Source organism: Corvus hawaiiensis, chromosome 1, assembly GCF_020740725.1.
Source record: "Corvus hawaiiensis isolate bCorHaw1 chromosome 1, bCorHaw1.pri.cur, whole genome shotgun sequence".
NCBI lineage: Eukaryota > Metazoa > Chordata > Aves > Passeriformes > Corvidae > Corvus > Corvus hawaiiensis.
Window position 1 is genome coordinate 65,198,110 of NC_063213.1, and position 22,014 is coordinate 65,220,123.

Genomic DNA, 22,014 nt, shown 5'->3' on the forward strand with positions numbered 1-22,014 from the left:
TGCAGGGAGTGATAGTTCCAGGCATTAGGTTTTTTATATCTCCATCTCAATGAGGAAGAAAATTTCTATTGTAAAGTCATGTTGGTTAACCATTTTGAAAAAGCTGGTAATCACCAGCTAACCCAGGAGAAGGAAAGAAATAGGGGTCCTGCCCCCTGCTCCCCCAGGACCTTATTGATGTGATGTCATCTTGGCTCTGGTTGTATTTATAGCCTAGAGCCATGGAGTCAGTGTGGAATCCAAACAGGAAAGCTGATCATTAGTGTATCAGAATGCACAGACTAGAGAAAGGCAAATGAAGATGACAGCATATCTATAAATGCAAGAGAAAAGAGAGTAATTCTGTCATTCAGCTGTCTAGACTGTTTGCTTTATAATGTAAAGCTGTGAATGAGCCAGTGAGTTGCGATTATGGCATAGTAGCTTTGTAGACATTCAGAGATAGCGGTGTGGAGACTGAGGGGATTTACTGAGTTCCTGTCATGTTGGGATGTCATACATGGTGCCTTTAAAAAAAAAAGAGGGAGAGGAAAATGCGCTGGAAAAATAAATTAGCTCAGCTCTTGCAGCTTACAAACTAATGAATAAGGAATTAAAACAAAAAGAAAGGTCCTATATCTATAATGATCCTTGGATATTTTTGTGCTCAGCAAAGAGAGAAACATATATCGTACAAAAAGTGGTATTTTTTTCTCTCTATGAAAATGGCGAAGTCCTAAAATTCATTTAGCTCTTTAACTCGTGCTATGAGTCACTAGCAAACATTTTCAGTCAGGCGTGCTAAAGTTGCTTTTTTGGAGCTTTGCCTCTTGTTAATAATGTTACTTTTTTCATTTGGAATCTGTTGCAGTACACAGCCTTTATTATCTGTATATGCAAAAATAGTAGGAGCCAGGAAGGTAATTCCAGCTGGCATACCAATCTAGCATCAACTGCAATAAATTACTTTGCAGAGAGCATGTTCTGTTACTTTTTATGGTCATGTTCTATATTTGTATGTGCAGTGGAAGAGATCACATGACAAAACCACCAGTTGATATTCCTGTTTGTGTATGTCCCAGCTAATGGTTGCTAGATACAGACTCATTCAGTAAGATGGGATTTTTCAGATCATCCACTTATTAGAAATTATCTGATGCCAAACTTCAAGCATTAAAACAAAAAAAGTCTGTTATAAATTGTTTATTACTATAAATAGTGTAAGAGAATATAGAAGAGTGTATAAGTGAGTACAGAGAAGATGGAGAAGGGAAAATAAATTAGAATATTGCTGTAATCTGTGAGAAGTTGTTTAAAAAGGTATTTTGAGAGCATATGTTTGCATGTTGCTTGGGCAATTCAGAAGACAGGTTTTAACATAAACCTTCACAAAGCATTCTGAAATAGTTTGGATCTGAGTTTTCTATTTCCCACAGTCTAAGCCAAATACAGTTCTGACTGAAACTTGTTTTTTATTTCATTATATAATAATTTCAAGTTATTAGTGTTCCTGAGCAAATTTATCTGTTTAACAACTTTTTTAAAATTTGTGATCATGAATACTAATCGCTGCTCAAAGTCGCTGCACTAAATTCTTTGTGAATGGTGACTCATATACTGTCTTCTCTTTATGAATTACTATATTTCACTTTAAGAGTTCAAACAGTTTTAAGAGTTGATTTGAGGGCATGAGAGATCCATTGTTCCTATACTGAGAACAAGTTAATGAGATTATTATTTTTGTGAATCAATATAAGCATATGCAGGATGAGCATGTTCATGGTAAGTACTACTACAGATTTAAATGACAGATGCAGTTCAGACTATAAATGATTACATAATTTCTCATTAGAAAAGAATGCTGAGTTCATATGACTGCCAAAGCTCATGGATTTAATTACTAACATTGTGCAGACAAACATTCCAATTAAATACCTAGCTTAAATATCCAGATCCTGCACACAGGTGGGAGGAGAGGAGTGGAAAAAAGTGAGAGGTAAAGGAGAGCTTTCCTTTAAAAAAAGAGACATCCCCTCCCCACTCCACCTCACAGAAACCCAAGAAACTGTATTTGAATTTGGACTTAGAGCCATGAGAACAAATCCTTCAGTTTTTATTTTTTATGGCCAAGCCACAAAAAAAAAAAAAAAAAAAAAAAAAAAAAAAAAAAAAAATTCTATTGTAGGATTAGAATAGTTGTGGCAAAATCTTTGAATAAAGGTTGAATAAAGGACTCATTCTCAGAATTTTTATGTAGAAATCAAAAGATGAAGATTTACAGTTCCCTACCCTTTGTCAGTGCAGGATTGCTAGTTTTTTTCTCTTTCTATTTTACAGTACTTCAATAACAGGACTCCTGGGACTTATTATTCTGCATTCTAGCAGAATTTGTTTTCTAATTACCCTGACTTGCTTTTGTCATTCCATTTCCCCCTACTTTTCCTCATGCTTACTGGGATCACGCTTACTGTTTTCCAAACATATGAACAGTAGGATGCTCCTCACCTTGTTAATTTATTACTTTCTTATGCAACAGAGTTTGAGCTGAGTTTTGCTGCCATTCTCTCAGCTGGTTGTCTGCTGCAAACCTGTTCCTCCGTATCTAGAAATAGCTTACGGAAGAATTTGGTTCAATCCTTTTAAGGTCCTCAGGCCCCAAACTCACAGAAGGTGCCAAGAGTGACATGGACAGAGCCTGAGAATCCTGAGCTCGAAAGGGAACCCCTTCCCCCAGTCCTGTTCTCTGAAATCTTGCCAAACTGTTGGCATATTTCTGTTATCAGCAAGCCTACAACTGCATGTGACGTGTGGTCACAGCCGCAGGGATGGACCAACAGTTTCCAGTCGCTGACCTGCTGCAGTGCAGAGTTCACAGGCTTGTTTTTGGATATTGTTGCAAACTCTTACTCTGTTTCACATCCAGATAGCCCCTGACACCTGTTATCTCATAATTCTGTCTCAAAATCACTCGTCTACATTTTATCAGCCTCATAGTCATTATACTTTCAGCTCATAGAATCGTTTAGGTTGGAAAAGATCTTTAAGTCCAATCATAGACCCAGCACTGCCAGCTCCACCACTAAACCATGTCTCTAAGCATCACATATACGTCTTTTAAATACCTTCAGGGATGGTAGCTCAACCACTTCCTTGGGCAGGTTGTTCCATTACTTGACAACCCTTTCAGTGAAGAAATTTTTCCTAAGCTCCAATCTAAACCTCCCCTGTTGCAACTTGAGGCCATTTTCTTTTGTCCTGTCACTTGTTACCTGGGTGTGGAAACTGACCCTCACCTCACCACAACTTCCTTTCAGGTAGTGGTAGAGAGCAATAAGGTCTCCCTGAGGCTCCTTTTTTTCCAGGCTTAACACCCCCAGCTCCCTAATTGGCCACTCATAGGACTTACTGTCTAGATCCTTCACCAGCTTCATTGCCCTTCTCTGGACACACTCCACCACCTCAGTGTCTTTCTTTTAGTTAACTTCTCTAGGTATCCTTGTACCATTTCACTTTCTTCACTTGTGTTTGCCAAAACTCACAGGTCAATAAAAGGTGGATGCATTTGAGATTCACTTCTGCCCCAGAGGCAGTGCACTCAGCAGTAAGAAGGCCCAGAGACACTTAGGGATCCAGGGAATACAAAAGGGCTGTGATCAGTTCAACATCACCCAACCTGTACAGAATAGACGCAGAGATTCACATCAGTGGCAGCTCTATGCTGGCTCACACCAACATCCCTGGGCATGGACTTGCCAGCAGTTCACATTCTGTGCAAGAATCAGGCTCCAGTAACCAGAGGCTTCTTGCACTTGTGACCTCCAGTGTACTTGTGTACTCTAGATCCTCATTTGACATACCTGCTAAGCAATTCTGGGGATCTGTAAACCTTCACTGGAATTCTGCTGTTTGTAACATAATGTCCTAAAATCACCAGGCTAGTTTTCAGTCCCTGTACCAATGTGTATATTCAAACTGTGCCATGTGAGACCCGACTGAGCTACGCTGATAGGACACTCCCTCTCCCATTAAATACCATATTCTTTATTTCTGCTAAACACAAATCTAAAGTAGTACTCTCCTTTCTCTGTGTTACACAATTCTTTCCTGAGATTTATGCAGATAACCCTCTAAAAAGGAAAGCATGGGGGGTACAGGTGACTGAAAAGCAGGGCTTTTTGATTCACAGGTTTGTTCTTTTTTTTCCCCCCACAAATTTTACGTTGGTCTAAATCAGGTCACAACCAATGATTTGTGAATTCCAAAAGTTGTGTCAGTTCCAGGACTGCTCAATGAACCTGGCAGTCTTACAGTTTGTCCAAGGATGGAAACCTGCAACATCTAACATCCCTTTCCTGGGACATGCGCCTGTGAAAGGCAATTGCCCTTAGCAAAGATTCATGATATCTCAGATGTTGTGAACAAAACAACTGTGGCTTAACAGAACACTATCTCCTGACAGAACCTTGCTACTTGGAATGCCCTGGACCCCATTGACATGGACTACAATCACAGCAGCAGGTTTGAGGAGTAGTAAATCAAAAGGTTGAAAGCAGATTATTAGTGTAATTGTTCTTGTTGATTAATTTGTGCCTAAAGCAGGAGAACCCTTCCTTGTTGAAAATACTGCCCACAGAAAGCTGTAGTGGACAAGAATACGAAACATAGAACATTCAAGTCCATTTAAAAACCAGCCAGTCCCAGCCAAAGGCAGTGGGTGTGATTCTGCACTGTTGTAAACTGATGCATGCAATTTGTATCAGGCTCTGGATTTCTCCACTAGTTAGAAGTGATTTGTCTTTCACATTCCTCTCCATTTGTCCTGCCTCAGAGTTTACATTTAAAAATAAACCCACAAATGACTAAAGTAGTAATTTGTCATGTGGAGTTATGGTTTGGTATTCCCTGTTTTTTTTCCCACAAAGGACAAAATTGCTACAGCTGATATTGACTGTTAGATTGAAAATTTTTGTGCTATCTAAGAGGAATAAAAGCCAAATACCAATTAATTCATTTTGGAAGCACACAAATGTGTCTGTGCTTCTGTGCTGATGAAGCTGACCAGACAGTTCTGCAGATTTGTCTCTCTGTGTCATAGCCCTGCTGCTGCACAGCAGTGAGTTGAAGTGGCAAAACCTATACTGTTGACCAACAGGCCAAATACTTGTTACACCACTATGTTGAAGATTTACAGTCTAAGAAAACTAGGCCATAATAAATTAATGTCTTTCTGTAGTTAGGTAGGAGGAGAGGTTTGAATCCTGAAAATACCAGAATACTAGAGGGACATAAATGTAGTGATCTCAGAGAAAAATCTCACTAATGGTCTCTACTGCCAAGCAGAAAATACTTGCAGAGAAAACACTGGATTAAGGTGCAGGGTAAAAAAATTATACTTTATATATTCTTAAATAAAGAGATTATTTCTCAGACTAATCTGAGCACTGATTCTATCCAGACTTTGAATAAACAGTTACAGAAAAAAGGCCTTTCTTAAACTGCATATACACAAAAAAAAAGGGGAAACCTTACACTTTAAACACTTCTTTACAGATTTTGAAAATACAAAATGTGGGAAATTACAGTTAATCAAAAACTACTTCAGTTCTAGAATCACAGCCACTCACAGCAGAAATGCATCTCACTGGTGATCTTATTCCTGTAGGCACAGGATGGGCTTCCTGCTCATCAGCTTTTAACTGCCAAGGTAGGAATGTTGTGTAAGGTGTCCTTCTAGGCTGTCTTTACAGGAATGGCCAGCACCTCTAGAGTCCATTTCTTCACATCTATTAATGTCTTCTAACATATAGTCATCTAATATCTATTAATATGTGGAAAGATTCCTCACGGACATCTCTTTCTTCATTTACAGTAGAGGGAATCAAGTCTCAGCTGAGGGCAGATGCCTGCCTGTTAAATTGTTACAACTGAGTGTAGCAGTTGCTATCCATGACATCTTTCATCCCTTGAAAGGATGAAATGTGGAATGGGACTGTACTAGGCTGCTTGCAGAGATAATGGCTGTGTCTACGTTAGTATTTTAACTCACAGAGGGACTGTATTTCTCCTTCAAATCAGCCCCGTTTACTATGTCACATCTCACATTATAGAGCAGTCTTAAGGTGTACAAAGTGGGTATCCTTCTGATGAAGTGAAAGATACACTCCTCAACAGCCTCTAAGCCACAATTTACAGCTAGTCCAAAATAGCCCTCCCCAACATGTATACAGTGCATGTCAGGGCCTCAGCACCAACTGTTCTGCTCCGCAGAACCACTCCTATTAGGCTGCACTGCTTGCCAACACAGACAAAGACACCTGATTCGAATCAACTCCATGTTTCAAACTTGCCTCTTAAAAATACAAAGTAAGTATGATGGAGATTTTATGTAATCATGAAGGAGAGAATAACAAAACTGTACACCATGGAACAGAGGTTGTAGTCATGCTGTTCAGGTTGCAGCTGAGTAAAATGAAGGGGCTGTTGATCCCAAATTCTCTCGCGTTTTTTTTACTGCTCCTGTACCAAAGGTTGTCATTCCCTCATTTTGCATAACTTCAAAGGGTATTTGTTCTCTTGACATGTTTTTTTCATAATAGGTCAGGTTGATTTAAACACTGTAATAGTGAGGCCTGAATTGTGTTGCCACCCATCAACATAAAAATCCTTTAGTAAACAATCTCACCCCTCAAAACCATGTAAGATTAGCTTAAAAATACATAAGACCTTGAAAAACTACATTTTTATTTACCTGCTGTGTTTTGTGCCTTGTGATTCATGCTGGCAGGTTTCTGGACAACAGTGGTCCTGAGAAAATACCCATTTTTCCAAATTAAAGCTGAGATTTTCAAGTAATCACTGGCTTGAGCAGCCAAAATTTAAGCAAGCCATTCAGTTTAGTGTGACTTTACAGGCAAATTTTAAACATCACAAAACCCAAAACTTTTGCTATTCTCCTGAACTGAGTGTCCCTGTGTCCCAGTCCTATTAAGCCTGTCATCTGGGGAATTTCTTGTGTGGGTAATGCAAATATGTGAAGGAGAAGAAAGTCTGTGCAGTGTGGTCTGTTGGAATACTGGTATTCCAGGCCACTTTATGAGACTGGGCTGAGACTGTTAAGTCTCTGAAGCCAAAGCCTAAGGCAGTTCTTGTTGCAAGCTGGAACTTTTTTGGAGTGTTTTGGCTAATCATGGCAAGAGTCTTACTACTCTTGATTTTCTAATAAGTATTATAAAATATTATAGACTGTCTGGTTGTTTAGTTATTTGTATTTAAAAAGACAATATGGTTTTAATCATTATTTAAAAATGAAATAAAGGATACTGGGAATTACTTCTGATTTTCATCAGTTGTGCCCATGTTGCATTTTTAAACATTTCAGCAAAACTGATAGTATAATAGGAATGGTATTTGTACAGAGACTCTTAAATTTCTGTTAAACAACTGTTCTGTGTCTTGAATGACAAGAAATTTTATCTAGCACATGCCAAAGGCATGCTGAAGATTTTTCCAACAGTTCTGATTCATCTTCTGGAATTCAGTTTTCTTAGAGGTACAATATAGACAATAATTTTATTAAGTCAGCTGTTTTAATATTCAATGCAATAAAGAGATTATTCTTCTAGAACCCTCAGCACAACTGTTTCTGCATTGTAAAGCCAAACAAGACTGATTACTGCCAGAATTAATGAGCCATTCTATACCCATATGCCATATACACTGTAATTCATCTGCAATTTAATCACTAACTAAAGATTTAGAACTGAGACAGAACTCAATTAAGTGACTCCTTGCAGGCTTGTGTTCCTGTGTCTAACCCGTACACAGAAACCCAGATGACAAGAAGCTTCCACAAACACACATTTTGTGCAGCCATTGCAGAACAGGATGAGTGCAGAGTGGAGGGAAGGCAGACTGTGCTTCTCTGCCAGGACCTCTCACATGGGACAGAGCTGAACAAAGCCTCAAGCCCACATTGCAGTGCCAAGGGAATGATTACTTTGAGCAACTTTCCTTAGCAATATATACTTCATCTTTAAAACTTGTACAGCTTCTGTGAAATTAAATAAATCCACCACATTTTTATAAACATTTCTTATAAATATTTGTTCATTGGGTAGATTAAGTCTTGTGTTCTGAAGTGCAGAAATAATCTTTGTACCACTGACAGAAGATCCTCAGAGAAGTGGCTGGGAGCTTTTCTAGGAGGAATAGGAGGAGGTGTGGGTCACTGTGGGTCATTCAGAAAAATGTTTGACCCTAATTTTGCCTTCTTATCTATATATATCAAAGTATTCTACAAAATAAAACAGCTATGTTAACATCATTTCATATGGAGGAAATCGAAGCACAGAAGGCTAACGCAGCTTTCCTGGAACCTGATGACAATTTGGTGGGAGAGCTGCAAAGAGAACCCCCTTTTAAGGACTCCCACTTCTGTGCCCTATCCACAGAAATGTGCTGCCTCCCAGTGCTGTCTAGATATACCAGGCATCCGTGGAGCTGTATTTTTAGCCCTGATATTCTCTTTGGCTGGAACTGGGCCATGAAGATTCACAGTAAGCTAAGGACTGTAAATATCCCTCAGACTATGGGAGGAAAACTGGCATAATATCAAAGCAGAACAAGCACTTTTTAAAATTTCAGTTTTGTTAACTACTGTCATACTTGAAAGATTTCCCTGAAAAATAAGAAAGAACCAACCAGCTGCAGCATGTTGTAAACAAGCAAAAATTAGAAAGGAGAATTTCTGCAGACTTTGTCATGTTATGGCAACAAAATCATATTTTAAGAACCACAAATCATGGAGGTTTCAGGGCTTTTTCAGGCTTAATGACTTACGCTGGTCATTAAGTCATCAACAAAAAATCTTTTCATTTCCCAGTAATACTGTAAATATTTGTTTTCTCCCAACCCGTTTTGTTGTAGGGCAAGATCACATATCCCCATGTATTTCAGATGCATAGGCCTTTCTCAAAATTACACTACCACTAAAATGTTGAGGCTCCATAGGTGGATCAAAGTTCTTTTCAAAATGCAGAATCTCTTTTTGACATGTTTTTGAAGTGTCTTTTGACCTGTGTTGATCCGTAGCAAACATGCTTATTCTAAGGTGACATAAAATTCTGTAATGCTGAGGTCTTCTGGAAGGGTGAAAAGAAAGACTTTAAAATGAAAGAGATCAAGCAGGACATATGTGACCATCATCTTGTGTGTGTCATGGCAGCATTAGTCCTCAAGATCATGAGAACTAGTTGTCTCCAGCAAGCACGTAACAAGTGCTTCACCTGAAAAAGGTGAGAAAAAATGCAGAGTTCTCCTACTTGATCCTCAGTGATTTCCAAGTGAAGTGCCAGGGAGAATCAGAGTGGTGCACTGTCTTTGGTGGGACATTGTATGGGTTCTGTGAGCATACTTTTGCAATATTACAGGGTTGCAAGGTACCGCAGTTGTTTTGCTTGTAAGATGATGACTCCATGTCCCTCAATCTGCTGTTTTCTAAGTGGAAGAATTTTTCCCAGTGAATCAGTGGTCTAAATTAGTTTTTCTGAGACACTGGACCAGTGTGATTTGCATTCACTTTGCACAGGAAAGAGCTTGGATAGATTTTGAATTCATTTTGCTTTTCTCTTCACTCCAGACACTATTCCTTCCACTCAGCAGTCATTCCCCTGGGTACCATTCGTTTCTGATTAGCCCAGAAGAACTTCCCCAAACCATGGCTTGCAGGCTTGCATGCATATTTCCCATGAAATCTTTCTGCATTACTTGCAGCCAAAACATTAAAATGTACCAATAAGGGAAGGTAAAATTGATATTGCCTTCAGTGTATTACTTTCTCAGTCTTGTTGCCAGATGATAACAAGCCACTAACAATAGTTTCTTAAGAAGAACTTGGTTAATAACATGAAAAACTCAAGCATCTGAAGAAGTTCCAGGGATATCCGATGAAAATCACAAGCATTTTGCTAACTCTGAGCTATGGGGTTGATACGGTTCTTAATCTGGGCAGCATGTGAAAATGCTGCCAGTGCTGAGAACAATTTTTGCTACAACATATTATTAGTATTTAATGTCTGTGCATTTTATCACTGCAACCATAGGAGGGTAATTAAATCGGTTCTGTAATGTAGAAATTTATGATGACCTTTCTTTCTGGATGTTAAGTCAGTAGGCAAGGAGGACAATATTAAACCATATGGTGCTTTTGGGCCACCCAGTGTTAACAGCAGTCTCCTCTCCTCTCCTCTCCCTCTCCCTCTCCCTCTCCCTCTCCCTTCCCTCCCTTCCTCTCTCCTCTCATTCCCCTTTTTTTTCCAGAGTGAGGTGGCAATGCTTCTCAAGCCCATATCAGAGAAGATTCAGGAAATCCAGAACTTCAGAGAAAGGAACAGAGGAAGTAAAATGTTCAACCACCTCTCAGCCGTCAGTGAGAGCATCCCTGCCCTTGGGTGGATAGCAGTGGTAAGTGACACATGGAATGGTTGGGAGGGCTGTAAATAGGTTTCTGGATGGTGCAGGCCAGGATAGTTCCAAATCTTGCAGTACTACACCCAATAAGGTAATAAACCTAGTATGTCAGGGGAGGTGTCTGACTAATGTTTTACTTCCTTTCTCCTTCTGTTGTTTCCTGCTACCATGGGGTGATGGTCCTAGTCTCCTAAACCAGGCCCTTATGTCAAGGAGATGAATGATGCTGCTACCTTTTATACTAACAGGGTATTAAAGGACTACAAGAACAGGTATGTTGCCAAGCTCCAGTATCCACTGGCCAGAGAACAGAGCATTAACCATACCAGTAGGGTTCACAGTGCTATCAAGGAAAGTGTTTTGTAAACTAAAAATAAAACCTTCTTGCAGTAGTATAGTTTCCCCTCCTCACCTCTGACCTGCAGCATGCTGCAGTGAGAATGGCAGCAGCATTAGCAGTGCTGGTTTTCACTCCATGCACATTTTAAGATTATCTTTAATTTTTCTGGCATTCCAGCATCATGAGCTTATATGCAAATACCTATTTACATAGCAACGTGTGGCTAGCTGGCTGCTGTGCATCCTCCTCTCCTTCGTGCTCTCATACTGTTGCTGTTCTTGCTCTTGGCTTCAAAATGTGTATTTAGGTGGTAGATATATACAGCTTCAAATTCCATAGCTCTTAATTTGATTTTTCTCTATACCACTGCACTGTTCTTAAAGAGCACAAGGAATTCACAATAAAAGTTCCCTGAATGATATCTGTGAACTGATGGAGAAAGAGAAAAACATACAGCTCCTTCCTATGCCCTCTTTGAAAAGTCATGTATAAATCCTGTTGATTTGGTGCTTTTGAAGGCCAGATTTTGGCTCTTGGTTTTTATATCCCAGTGAAGAACAGCATTTGTTATTGAATTTTTCCTCTTTAGTGAGGAAAGCTTTAAATATTAAAACCTTTGTCATGTATTTATATTTCTTGTACATGTATAAATACATATTATATGCTATATATAGTATGTTATTTTATATATATTATATATTATTCCTAAAAGCCTTAGTTTACCTGCTGAAGGTAGTAACTGATGCTGGGGTAACTGATGATTTTTACAACACAGCATCAGTATTTATACTGGAGAAAGAAATGTCTCATGTAATGGTTAAGCAGAGTACATTATTTAGGTATTTAATTCTTCCTTTAATGAGGAATTCTTTTCTTATTTTTCACTGAATCAGACCACAATGTCTTCCGAAGTATGGAAGGCTCTCCCTTGACTTCAGTAGGCATTGGATTAAACCTGTTGACCCAGGTCTTCCGCATTATTAAGGATCAAATTCCAAAGGAAATAAACAGAAGGTAGACACAGCAATCCTTGTAAGCATCCAGTCCATAGCCATCACTATTCACTAATAATTTATTATAACTGAGGACTTCATCTTACAAGCAGCTTCTCTCTACATATTTCCTGGTTTCATTTATAGTCCCATTGGAGGACTAACAATAACAATTCTAAAGCCAACTTGTGACTTGTACTTTAAAAATTCTTGATACATAAATATTTTAGTCTGATGACTGTAACATGATCCAGTATTGCCCTGACCACATTTGAACATGGCAGCCAGAATATCTTACAGAACCCACGGATATTTAATTTTCTAAAGTTCAGCACCCTGAAACTGAGTCTGGGTACCTGCTGCACAGCTCAATATGCCTTTAGTGCTTCTTCAGATGACTTTGCGCCTGAGCAGAATGGTGACACACACTTCTAGCAGGAAGCACGCTCTGCTAGAGGCATCCTTTGCCCTTGTTTGTCCTCTGGAAGGATCTAGAAGCTTTCTAGTGTAGTAGGCTTCAGAAGTCTTTGGAGCACAGGACTGGTTGGCTGCCTGCTAACTGATTTGTCCATGGCTTTAAGGCAGACATTGGGCTTTACCTGCTTTAAGCAAGAGCAGCAGTGCTTTCTAAGTACATTCACACATAAACATTGTCTCTGTTTTTACAGTGACACACGCCATGTTGATTGGGTGAAGTCATATCTGAACATCTGGTCTGAGCTTCAAGCTTATATCAAAGAGCATCACACCACAGGTCTCACCTGGAGTAAAACTGTAAGTACTCTTTCTTTCTTCAGGAAGAACCATAAAATGACAGTAACCAGATTGTCTTTTAATGCGGGTCATTAGCTTAGAAAAAAAAAATACCTAGGCCAGGAACAGAAGTCATGGTCCATGGATTTCCCAACCAAGCCAATAAAAGTTTGAAATATAGGTGGAGATGTTCAGGCCACTGTGGTACAGGTTTGGAGGAAGAGGGAAGAATTATTTGGGATGATTATAGCCATAACCCTCAGCTGCAGATGGTGAGGAGAGGCAGACACAATTCTCCATGCCTGTAGAAGGTAGGAACAAGACAAAATGCAAAAAATTGAAGGACATGTCAGACTAAAGGAAAACTGAGAGAACATGGCATGGAAAGGAGAAGAATGGTAGGAAGAATCTGAACAAAGAGAGAGATTTAATAACAGGAAAGAGAAAAACAAGGGATGCATAACAATTTATTACTTCGTAGATGTCTAGCTTTATAAAGCTGTTATATTAGACATACAGGAATAACTTGTGAAATACAGAGAGAGAGCAAATATAGCTGCATGCCTAATTATTTATGCTCCTTTTATAAGCTGCTTCTGTGTGTTACATCTGAGATGCATAGAAAGATGATAGCAATGAATATTTTTCTCTAAGAGAGGTATAAACACGAACAATTAATTTCTGTTGGGTATAAATGTAAGAGTTTATGTCCACTGTCTACACTGACGCAGTGTTCTGTATTATTTTAATAATGTGCTCATGTTTATTATTGGATTAGGAGAACTGCGGAAATATACTAAAAATGTAATCAGCCTGCTCTTTACTGGTATCATCTCCTAAACCTGCCATATACTTGCACATGCAGTCTTTCACGCCAAATTTATAATTTCTTCTGTGTACACAAATACCATTATTTTTAATTGAATGACTATTCAGAGGACTAAGACAGGCCACCATTTAGTTCTCAAAACAAACAATTTTAAGAACTTGGGAACACAGGGAAGTGGCGGAGAACTTTCAGATTAATGGCCTTCCAATCCAAACCATTTTGTGATTCTTTGAAATGTAGTTTAACTTGGAATAAGAGCTGGAACACCTTTCCTGTGAAGACAGGCTAAGAGCATTGGGATTTTTTCAGCCTGGAGAAGAGCAGGCTTGATAGAGACCTTTTTGCAACCTACCAGTATATACAGTGGGCTTGTGAGAAAGACTGAGAAAGACATGACTAAGGCTTGTAGTGACAGGAGAGGGGGAAATAGTTTTAAATTGAAAGACTGAATATAAGGAAGAAATTCTTTACTATGAGGGTGATGAGACACTGGCACAGGTTGCCCAGAGAAGCTGTAGATGCCCCATCCCTGGAGGTGTTGAAGGCCAGGTTGCATGGGACTCTCATCAATGTGGTCTATGAAAGTTGTCCCTGCCCATGGCAGAGGGTTGGAACTGGATGATCTTTAAGGTCCCTTCCAATACAAACCTTTCTGTGATTCCATGGAATGTGGAAAAGTTGGTTTGTCTCTCCCTCTATGGAAGTTATAACCGTGTAAGAGAATGTATGTTACTTGTGTTCAGCAACAGACTGCAGCTTTCTCTTCATGCCCTTCATGAGACATTGTACCAGGCCTTTCAGTCCTCAAGTATTCAAGTGCAAGCTCAAACACGGGAGAGAGCCATGATCTGCACGTAGTTCTTAGTCTGAAGCAGTGCAAAAATGTTTGAACATGATCAATTAGAAGACTGTGATTATTTGCTACTTTGTAGGTTTCTATAGTAAAAATTTTAAACATTAAATATGATTCCTTTATGTAGTACAAAATTTCACACTTGCCGCATCCTATTCTGTTATGATCAGTGAACGTGAGATGAGCTAATGATTTCAAAATTATTATTACATAACAAAAAGGAATTGTAGTACTACATTAGCTGAATTAGCCTGAGAATCTGGGACAAAATTTGTTCTGTTAATACAGAAAAAGAAAAATCTTCACTTTTAATAGAACTCCACAAGTATGGAAATGGTGTTATAAGGTAAAGGTTTGCTACAGCCATTTGATCAAACAGGAGGAGCTGTCAGTGCTGGTGAGTACTGGTAATCTTACTCAGAAGTGTAGCTGTTGCAGATTATGTTTGACTGGTCCTAAAACCAGTAACTCAGCCATCATGTCTTTATATTTCTCTGTCTTCAGCTGTCCAAGAAATTGCTAAAATCTAGGTGTGACTTGTTTATTCATATTAAGCGTAGTTTCCTGCCAACAGTGCTCATTCCATAATGAGTGATGAGCCCATCATTGCATCTGAAGTACTGATTTCATTTCACTTTGGATATCGCTCATATCTGGAAGTTGTCTTGGAAGTATGGCTCATTTAAATTATCCTTTATGTGATATCAGTCTGAGAGATTATATTGTAAACTTATTTTTATGGATGCATATATTTTTTTAAGTTTCACTAAATGGGAATGTAAGAAAATTAGAATCCAGTAAGTTAGCAGGTTGTTTAAATAGCTTAAATGTTATTTAAATATTTCTATGAAGCTTGGTAACAAATACATTCCAGAAAGCAATGAGTTGCTCAAGTGATATTTTCATTTTTGTTATACATTTTAAAGTGAGAATGAAACTCACAGATTCACGTTGTGTGAAGTTAAGCATAAAGGTCTGCAGAATCAGGGTCTAGACAGAAATAGGATATCTATAAAAGCTGTAGATGTATTGCAGACACAGTTGTTAATCCTTGCACACAGCAGCTTCCACTTAGATGCATAAAAGGAAAAAAGGAAAAAGCAGTAGTTTGGCAAGGCGGTAACAAAGTGGAACATTATGAAAGGTAGACATTGGTGTAGGAATGGTATTTTATTATAGAGGGAGAGAGAAAGAGAGAAATGTCTTGGGGCGTGTAAGTACAGATTTAAAAGTGTATTATACCGATAATTTACCCTTCATATCTGCACAAATCAACAAAGCAATGCATGAAGTTTCTATAAAAAGCTCTTAAGTAGCACATTTGGATATTTCTAACGAGAGTGAAGAGTCAGGAAGAGTATTAACTACTGCTTCTCTCCCAACTGTATGCTCATAGCTTGAACTCCAACAAAACCCCAGGAGCATCAGCCTAGATCAGAGGGTTTCCTATGCTTGGGTTTCCAAAAAGAAGGGGACAGGTTTTTTTGTTGGCACTTGGCCCCTAAGGTACGGGTGCTGTATACTGTGGTGTGCACATTTATGGCCATGCAATATCCCAAAGTTGTGCCATTTCCAGCCCCCTGTACCCTTCCATCAAGCTGCACAGGGCAGCTGCAGCCAGCCTTGGAACAGATCACTAGTGCATACAGCAAAGTGTTCCTGACTCTGGCAGCAAGCATACAGGCAGACACTTCAGATCAAAGAGAAAGAAATGTCGTAATAAATTAGAAGACAGACACAGAAACAGGTGAAGAAGGTTGACATAATGTCCAAGCAGTCATTTCTGACAATAACAGTTATCTTTATCTGCTTTTTAAAAAGTTTGTGATGAAAACAGATGTTTATGGATTTTTGGATCTAACACAGTTCTCTCTTACTCACTTTGGTTCTGCCAAGATGTGTGACAATATTTTACTTCATAAGGGCACCCTATTGAAATGTGCGGGACTGTGTGAGGAAAAAGCCAAGGAAATAGTGAAGAATATTGTGTATTTAAGAATACACTTAGAAAGAAATAGTGTAGTTAAGGACCTTTAGATTTTGCGCATCTGAACCTGTTTTGCTACTCATGTGGAGTGGTGGTACAAAGTTAGACTGGACTATGTAAATGGGCATTTCAAGGCATGGTGAATATGGTTAGGATATTTGTTGTACTGTGCTCAGAGAAGAAATGTACATATTTAAAATACGTATGTTTGTGAGCAGGATTGTCCCAGAGAGTAAAAAGTTCCATGTATTTTCACCATGATCTGATACAGACATTTTCATTGATTGACTGCGCATATGTCAGGGAAAATATGCTTTTCAGTGCAAGTCAGATGGACCTGCAGTATTTCCTTAAAAGTGTAATTTTGTAGTTCATTATCTTAAATGCAAAGTATCATTCTGCCTTCTACACCCTGCGGTGAGTGGCCGTTCGCTGTACTCAAAGCATCTCAATTTAGCCATCTTGACAATGGGAACAATGGCAATTATCAGCCTAATGGAGTTTTTTTTTAATTTGCTACCAGAGATGACACTCAGATGTCAGTGATTCTTAGGAAAAAGCTGTTGTTACAATGAAATATTTTAATGCCCAGGGTAGTATTTAACCTATGCAGTAATTGTCATTTTTGCTTGCTCAGTTTTCTGTCTTTAACAAGCAATCCATGGCTGTAATAGTGACCTGTCTTTTTTCAGTTCTTTCTGATAAAGAGCAAGTGTCTTCTTTTCCTTTTTTTTTTCTTAAAGAAGGGATTCTATTGAAGCATGCCTCTTCCTACCCTCCACTTTTTTGGTGATGCAAATAAATGAACAGCTGTAATACAAGCTCACAAGAATGCCTAATAAAAAGTTTGCTACAAGGCCTGCATGAGTAATCGGGGGAAGTGAAACTTCTGCTCCTGTTTCTGCAGGTTAACCTTGCAGCAAGAAAACAACCAGTAATAATGAAAGTGCTGTAGTTTTCCATATATCAAATAAGTGTTAAGACACAAATCTTGCTCAAGAATAATTGTCTTGAATGTTTCAGTTGTAGGTGGATCCGTACTTAACTTTTTGTTCTTTGCGTACAATTGTAATTTAGGACAGATTTTACTAGCAGGTTGATTTACAAACAGGAAATATTTACAAACTAGTACTGAATTTCACTACAGTATTTAGTTTCTAATACAGAACTTCACTCAAGTGATGAGTGAAATCCTCCCTCCCCCCCCCTTTACAAATCAGAGCAACTTAGGATGAAGTCTGTATATCTTTAAAAGCAGTTGAGGTTTATTTAAATCCTGTTTCCATTGAAGCCAGTATCTTCAAGTCTCTTTTTTTTCCCTGAAATAGCATTTTAGAAAACATTCATTACTCCTTCGATAGTACTCTAAAAACATTCTTTAAAAGCTGAAATTCTCCACAATCTCCACATCAAGAAGTACCATCGTAATTCCTACATTAGCCTAATTGGGTGCAATTACACTAGTCTCAGTGCAAACTTTGGGCATTTTATTATAGTCTAAAATAAACTCCAGACATTTTGGCCCTGCCTCTCTCCTGTTCTATCAAAAGCACTTTCCTGTAATATATCGTCTCTGTACATACTGATGTGAACAAGCTGCAAAGACCAACTTCTGCAGGCAAAAGCCTCCTATTATCTGTCCAGTATCTCTTCTATGCTGTGTTTAGTTTGACCTACTTATCAAGCAGCCATTGTCTGAGCCACTTCACTAAAGCTAAAGGTCAAAACTGTAGTGCCAAATTCCAGCCACAGCCACAACTGCAATCCCAGAGGCCTTATTCAGATAGACGCAAGGGCAGCATAGATACACCAATTTAAATGCCTGTATCTTGGATAAGATGTAGCCATTTCCACAGTGCTCAGTTTTTCTCTGATAGCCTTTTCTCTCTTTTTCTGTATACCTTCCATTCCTTTCTCTACCCTTCCCCTTCCCTATTCCCTTATACTTTTTTGTTGGAAAAAATTGCATCCTTTAGTTGCAAGTGTTTCTCTCTCAGAGAATAGACAATGTTCTGGTTTTTGGTACAGGATCGATTAAAAAACTGGCCATCCTGGCAGCTCTACAATAGTTGCCTCCATGGTGGAGACTGCCTCAATTACATCCCTGTCCCTTTGAAAAAAAGTATTTTTACTCTCTTATTCCAACAGTGGCTGAAAATATTTGTCTTTACTATATATTGATAGTGTTCTCTTAATTTTGACCAAGCACCATTCAGACACATTAAGGGAAAACCTGGGCGAGGCATGCAGCCTAGTTCCAGTGGAAAAGGGAAAGGAAAAAGAAAATTGAAAGTAAGAGAGAGAAAAGGAAAGGTACATCTATTAAAATGTTACTATTTTCCTAAAGAGATTGGTCTTCTTTTTAACTGATTTTTTATATAAATAAAAGATGGTCCAATCTGCCTGGTAGAGCACATTACTTGTTGGCAATTACATTATCATACAGTTCTCAAATGACTTAGAAGACCATGGCTGTGTAAAACATTTCTGGTTGGGTAACTCTGAAGATGTAAGCATCATTTTTAAATCCTGAACAGGTGATGGACAGCAAAAGTGTATTACAGGGGGCTGCAAAGCTTGAAAACTACAGATAAATAATTCTGCTGAGACTCAGTAACAAGAAAAGAACCTGGCCTGGTTTTTGTTGTTTTGTGTTTTAACTAACAAAGATTACAGGCCCTGTAAGTCAGCTGTTTCATCCAGTAAATTGCAGCTCTCAGGGCAGCATAACCCTTTGAAGACAGGTGGCTTAAACAGGGTAGGTAATAGAACTGTTGTGCTAAGCTACTTTTACACAAAAACACCTTAACAAGAGCTCTGTGCTCCTGAGTCACAGTCCACCTGTTCCCAGAGGTTGATATGTGATATTCTGAGCTTCACAATTCTTGTCTTTGGGTCTTTGGCTGTGCATATGTATGGAAAGAACAATGCAGAATGCTGTAATCATTTTAGGTGTGAAACTAAGATTACTGTAAAGGGGGAGAAAGCAGGGATATCCTTCCCTTTTTTTTTTTTTTGGAGAAGAATGTATTATTCCCTATTAGGATTCCTGTTTGTCTGCTGCCATGAAAAGAAGGCTTTTCAATAAATTAAGGGAGGGATTTCATGACCTATCTCTAAGCCACCTGTTGCTTCAGCTGCAAATAGATACTTACCTCTTAATAGGAATGACTAACGAAATAGGTACTATATATCATACACATGCATGTATCATTTATTTATATGCATTATATAGATGTTCATAATCTTCTGGTTCTGAGTAAAATCAACCATTGCAGCTACAAGAAATGCATTGTTCAGATGCTCCACAGCAGGTTCCCAGCACAAGAACTTTGTTCCTCTCAGTTTCCATGCTGCACTGTATCAGCTGAAAGCTGGATAAACACAGAGGAACGTCACGGGTGTTTGTACAGGGTCTGGCACATAAGCCCCTCATATCCCCAGAGATAGGAGCCTCTGACTAGGGCTCCTTGCTGCTGCAGTACTACAAATATAGTAACAGTGACATGGAAGGCTAACCTAGGGAGCTGTTCAGCAAGAATAGCTCAGGAAATAGTAACATCTGCGATAAGGCATAAAAAGAAATTCTTACTGTCTCTCAGTAGCTGGGTTCAGACACATCAAACTGCACATGGCCACCAAAAATTAGTGACAGTATGGCATCCAGAGCACTTGTGTTATATATGAACAGCATTTTATTTCTCTAATAAGATTGGCTTTGCCCTGTGCTCTGGAGAAAGGAAGCCTTTAGGAGAAATGTGCTTAACAAGGCCCAGCTTCTCAAAAGCAAAGAGCGTCACTCAGCTCTACTGTAATTTCCAGGGAATTACATGAGATTTGAGATCGAGGAGTTTCAACAAGGCAGCTATCTCAACATTTCTTTCTTCCAGTGAGCCAGTTAGGTGACAAAAAGAAGTGTACCTCACTCTTCTGCAAGTTGTAAGATGAAGGTAGAAATACAATATGTTTTGAGGCTGTACCACAGTGCTGCAAACCCTTGCACAGTGACAACGCATTTATCAGACCGAGCGCTGTCAGCAGCATCAGGCACTGTTACTAGAGGAAGCTTCTCTGCTACAGTCAGTGGGAGATCCTTGGGCCTCTCTGCACATGGCTTGGGGCTATCCAGCAAGGAGCAAACCCTGACCCATTCCTGTCACCCCATTTAGAGCAATGGTTGGAGGCTGAAGACAATTTATTTTTCCTTAAGAGGAAATTTCAGGAATGTTTTATCCCCTACAGAGCTCTTAGTACATGGTCAAGGGGCCTGCATCTCCTATTCCTGATAGGACCTTACTCAGAGAACTACATTTTCCTCCATTTCAAAAAGCTCCAGGAGCAAGGTTTAAAGCACGTCAAGTTCACTATGATGCAAGCTAACAGGTTAGAAGTTATGGCTTACTTTTGTGTTACATTTTCACAAAGTAAGGACGACTCTATCTGTTCCCCTGATAATTCTTACTAGGGGCATATTTGTAAATGGTGGAAAAATGACCACACCAACATGTTAATGGGGGCAGTCAGCTATCAGTATAACTTGACGTGGTGTCTGTAGACACCACAGCACTGAGAACAGCAGCTGTTGCCGAGGCAAACAGCTGAAATTAAAGAGGAAGAAAGGCAGCTTGCAAACAACTGCCTTTACTGGTCCACATGGCTCCTAATACTCTTTGTGTAAAGACACACTGTTGTTAACATCTGCGTGAAGTTAATCTGAAGAGTTGTTTGCAAATAGCAAAGCTGCTGAGCACCTGCTGCTTTAGGATAGATGAACTTTTGTGGGCATGTAACATGCTATTTTATTCCCAGCAGCTCTCACAAACACCACCCTATACAGAACAGAAATGAATGGACTTTGTGAAGGGCACTTTTGTTGAAATTGGATAGGACTATACACAAGTATTACCAGATACCAGAACAGTTTAAGAGCCTGGTTCAGAAATATTCTAGAGCCTGAGGATTCAAGTGGTCTTAGAAGAGTAACTAAGGAAAGCAAAGTAATTGCCAGTGACTGAGGTTGGTAGCTTGGGAGGTTTATTTATGAATAGATGGCAAAATGAATTTTTAAAAAAGTTTCTGGAATTACTTCGCTTGGCTGATTTTTAAGCTGCGCTGTACGTCAGTGTGTTTGAGTGCAGCACAGGTCCCATCTTCCTGGCATGCAGGGAATGCAAGAAGTGAAATGTGTTTTCTGCATTTCCGGTTCATTTTTGTGCTTTTTTCCCCCTTTTGAGAGTATCCCTGAGCCACTCTCCCACAAAGAATTTCACCTCACTTGAATGTTTGTTTGATTTCAGTTAGGTACATCAAAATGGCAAAGAAAACAAGACTGTAGCCAGAGTAAGACTGTAGCCCTCTTCCCAGCAGGTCTGTGTGCCCTCTCATTAGTGAGACTTGTCTCTCTTTTCCATGCCATTTTATTTCAGTGGGGGATGGTCCTACTGGAGGAGTCCATGCTGTAAGATGGGAGATCTACAGTGGAGCAATTAAGCCCTGTACTTTAGTGACCTTTATTCCTGTGATTTGTCCTTCAGTTTTGCCTGGCCTAATTTATTATTAAAATTGTTTGCAGTTTCCAGAATGGCCCTAGATGTTGAAAATAGCATGCTACAATATCAGTTAGCTTGTGTAGGTGTAACTCAGGTCTTAAATGAGAGAAGATTTGCCATGCAGGAGAAAAGTTGACAACCAGGGTTCAGTCTGTATTTTATTTCTGTGACTGCACAAAATTAAGAGGAAAAGTGGGAAGGGTGACAGAACCTCAGATATCTTCACCTTGTGACAGCTTCTATGTTCTTAGAACTAAGTCAAAAT

The 22,014-nt window shown here is 39.1% G+C and overlaps 1 protein-coding gene across 3 annotated transcripts in view; it reads left to right on the forward strand.

The window, feature by feature from the left end:
* Positions 1 to 22,014, forward strand: part of CAP2 (cyclase associated actin cytoskeleton regulatory protein 2) — a 68,460-nt gene that overhangs the window by 34,914 nt on the left and 11,532 nt on the right. For all 3 annotated transcript variants that reach the window (XM_048308713.1, XM_048308705.1, XM_048308699.1), the window contains 3 exons: positions 10,297 to 10,440; positions 10,633 to 10,718; positions 12,447 to 12,552. In XM_048308713.1, coding sequence (XP_048164670.1) covers positions 10,297 to 10,440; positions 10,633 to 10,718; positions 12,447 to 12,552 — 336 coding nt within the window. The remainder of the gene's footprint in view (positions 1 to 10,296; positions 10,441 to 10,632; positions 10,719 to 12,446; positions 12,553 to 22,014) is intronic.